Genomic DNA, 2665 nt, shown 5'->3' with positions numbered 1-2665 from the left:
GGAAGATGTGCCGCATATAAACCTTGTGATTATAAATATCGCATCTCGGTTTGATTCGAAATGGTCGATCACCATATCGATGGAGACAACAAAATACGTCACAGAAATATACAATATGGTGGATAGGTGAGGTGGGTAGGATGATAAGGGTTGCGCCTAAAATTTTGCATCGTTTTCTATAGTACAATGAACTTAGCACGTAATAAATATCATATAGAGACTACGAATATCGCAGGTTTTCAAGCAGCATGTTTCTTGCACTGACATAGCTTTGTATTATAGTAATTGATGTATGAAATTGTCTGTTTTCCTTATCGCAACCAATTGGCATTAAGGACAGTGACAGCTCTGTGTGCGTGTTTATTTCTATTAGTGAACGATTTTCGAAAGTTGTGTCATAAGCATTTGGTTCAGTGATTAGCATAGAGGAAATAAACAGTTCTGTCATAAATCGGTGGTAGCTATTCGCATAGTGTTAGGGATTCAGTACCATTGTCACAGTGAAATGCAGGAAAGTATTTACATAGCGAGAACGAATTTTGTTTCAAAAGCTGTAAATTCTGTTGAGAAGAATGTTTCCACACGTGTTATACGGATGGGCACTGTTGTGAAGATAGTAACAGTTTGCGCAAAGAACGAAAGTGTCAATTTCGTAGTCAAAGGGAACGAAGATGAATCACACGAGTGTGTTGTGTGGAGCAGTGAGAAAAGTAACTTCATCCCATTGTTAGATGTTTTATGGCAAGCGTTTTGTGGTGTTCCATCACCCTTGGACCGCGTTCGCATAGCAGACAATTCACGACTCTGTCATGAACTAGCGAGGGTTGATGTTGGAATGGTTGTGAATCTTCTTCCTACCCATGAAAATTCAAGTGACTTTCCTGTACTGTCTATCGTAAGATACAAAGGTCCCGTACCAGAGATGGGGAGTGGATATTATTTTGGCCTCGAAATATTGGTAAATCATAATGCAACGCCTGAAGTTACTTCAGTAGCATTATTTTGCAGTAGACTTGTTCATTGTTATTGTCGCAGTTATGTAGTCGTACGAATTCTACTGAAATATTCGTCGAATTTGTAGAGAACTTCGTAAATTGAATAACTGTAATGTATATTGTTTTTTAAAATTACTTTTTTTGTGGGAGCTATTGTGAGAGGTTGAGTAGTGCTTAGTGAAAGACGAAAGTAGCGATTGCCAAATTGAAAATCCAGAAACGTAGTTTTTCTTATTCCCAAAAACACGATCTCGCGTGGAATTGATTGTAGTGGAGCTGCTAGTGCTTACAGTAACGACTTTCGGACAATACTTTCTGAAGTGTCGTAGCCAATATAGAATTTGAAAACATTGTTGCAGTCAGTGTCTCGGAAAGATCTCTATTGTTCATTTCCACTTCTTGCTTACAGACTTTTCATATGATGCACAACACAGTTGTATTGACGTAGAACATATCAAATGAAATATTTGCACCGTTGAGGTTAAATAATCTTGGAATATATTATTGCATAGTGTACAATTGTGTAGACAGTGAGTGTTGTTTGGTATTAAAAAGTTGAGTATTATTTTTGGCTAGGTATATGTGATAGTCTTAATTTGCCACAGTAATATTGCACTATGAGGGAAAATGTGCTATAGACAGTTTGAGTAATGTTGTTAACGAACACTGCCTTTTTTTTTGTATAGAAAAACGTTGTCGCCAGATGTGCTATTGCTATTTAAGAAGAGATATTTAAATAAGCAAATTAGATGGTGAGTTTGAGGTGACAGTTTGTTATAAGCAGAATCAATTTCCCACTTACATGGAGAACTTAGACAATGTAATTATTTGCTTCATAGACCATTTTCAGGATAAATGTTGATGGTGTGTAATGTGTAAAAGGGCTGCTCATATGTATAAAAGAAAGTAACTCTTGCCTATCTAAAGGTCAATTGACTACATACGGCTGTTGATAGAATTTTTTATGATGTGGAAGTCGTAAAGAAGAAATATGTTTAATTTGGTTTAAAAATCAAATTTCTTTTAGTTTTGTATCAAAAATTTTGTAATGTTGAAATTAATTTACTGCATCCATCTGTTGATAGAATTGTTTATAATGTGAAAGTTATAAAGAAGAAATATGTTTAATTTGGTTTAAAATTCAAATTTCTTTTAGTTCTGTATCAAAAATTTTGTAATGTTGAAATTAATTTTTGAAACAGCTTGTAGATCCCCACTCTCCCTTTCATGTGGGGTATTGACTATTGTTGTCAATCTCAAACTGGAAAAAGGTTGTTGGCAGCTTATCAGAGGATACAGCTGTGCTTTGTGGCTCCCAATATTCAACACAGCTTCAGTAGGGTCGACAGAAGCGTCCGATTCCATGCGTTGGCTTTGACCTGTGTCGTAAGGGTGTTGTCGTGTGTGACGTCATGACGGCGCGGAGTTTGGTTTGAGTGTGGCTGTCTCCAGTTCTGTTTTATCTTATTTTATTTACTTTTCTGATCTGTTCGTTCTATCTCGTGAGATTTTTTCTTTTTTTATTTTTAATTTAAAAACACTTATTACTTATTTTAATTATCTGTTTCCTCCAATTTCTGTTTTAGTTTATTATATTTATCTTTCTGATCTGTTCGTTTTATCCCGTGCGATTTTTTTTTTTTTTTTTTTTTTTTAAAGACAAAAAACAC

General features: G+C 35.2%; 1 protein-coding gene across 2 annotated transcripts in view; it reads left to right on the top strand.

Annotated features, from left to right (window-relative positions):
- The first annotated feature begins 313 nt into the window (after window positions 1–313).
- Window positions 314–2665, top strand: part of LOC126262270 (ubiquitin carboxyl-terminal hydrolase CYLD) — a 109653-nt gene continuing 107301 nt past the window's right edge. The window contains exon 1 of one of the 2 annotated variants that reach the window (XM_049958779.1): window positions 314–958. In XM_049958779.1, the coding sequence (XP_049814736.1) occupies window positions 506–958 (453 nt within the window). In that variant the 5' untranslated portion in view covers window positions 314–505. Of the gene's footprint in view, window positions 959–1728; window positions 1748–2665 lie in introns of those variants that run through there. The other variant, XM_049958780.1, reaches the window with a different exon arrangement.

The sequence above is a fragment of the Schistocerca nitens genome, chromosome 6 (assembly GCF_023898315.1).
Source record: "Schistocerca nitens isolate TAMUIC-IGC-003100 chromosome 6, iqSchNite1.1, whole genome shotgun sequence".
NCBI lineage: Eukaryota > Metazoa > Arthropoda > Insecta > Orthoptera > Acrididae > Schistocerca > Schistocerca nitens.
Note: the sequence above shows the minus strand (reverse complement) of the source record. Positions and strands in the feature narration are given on the sequence as shown.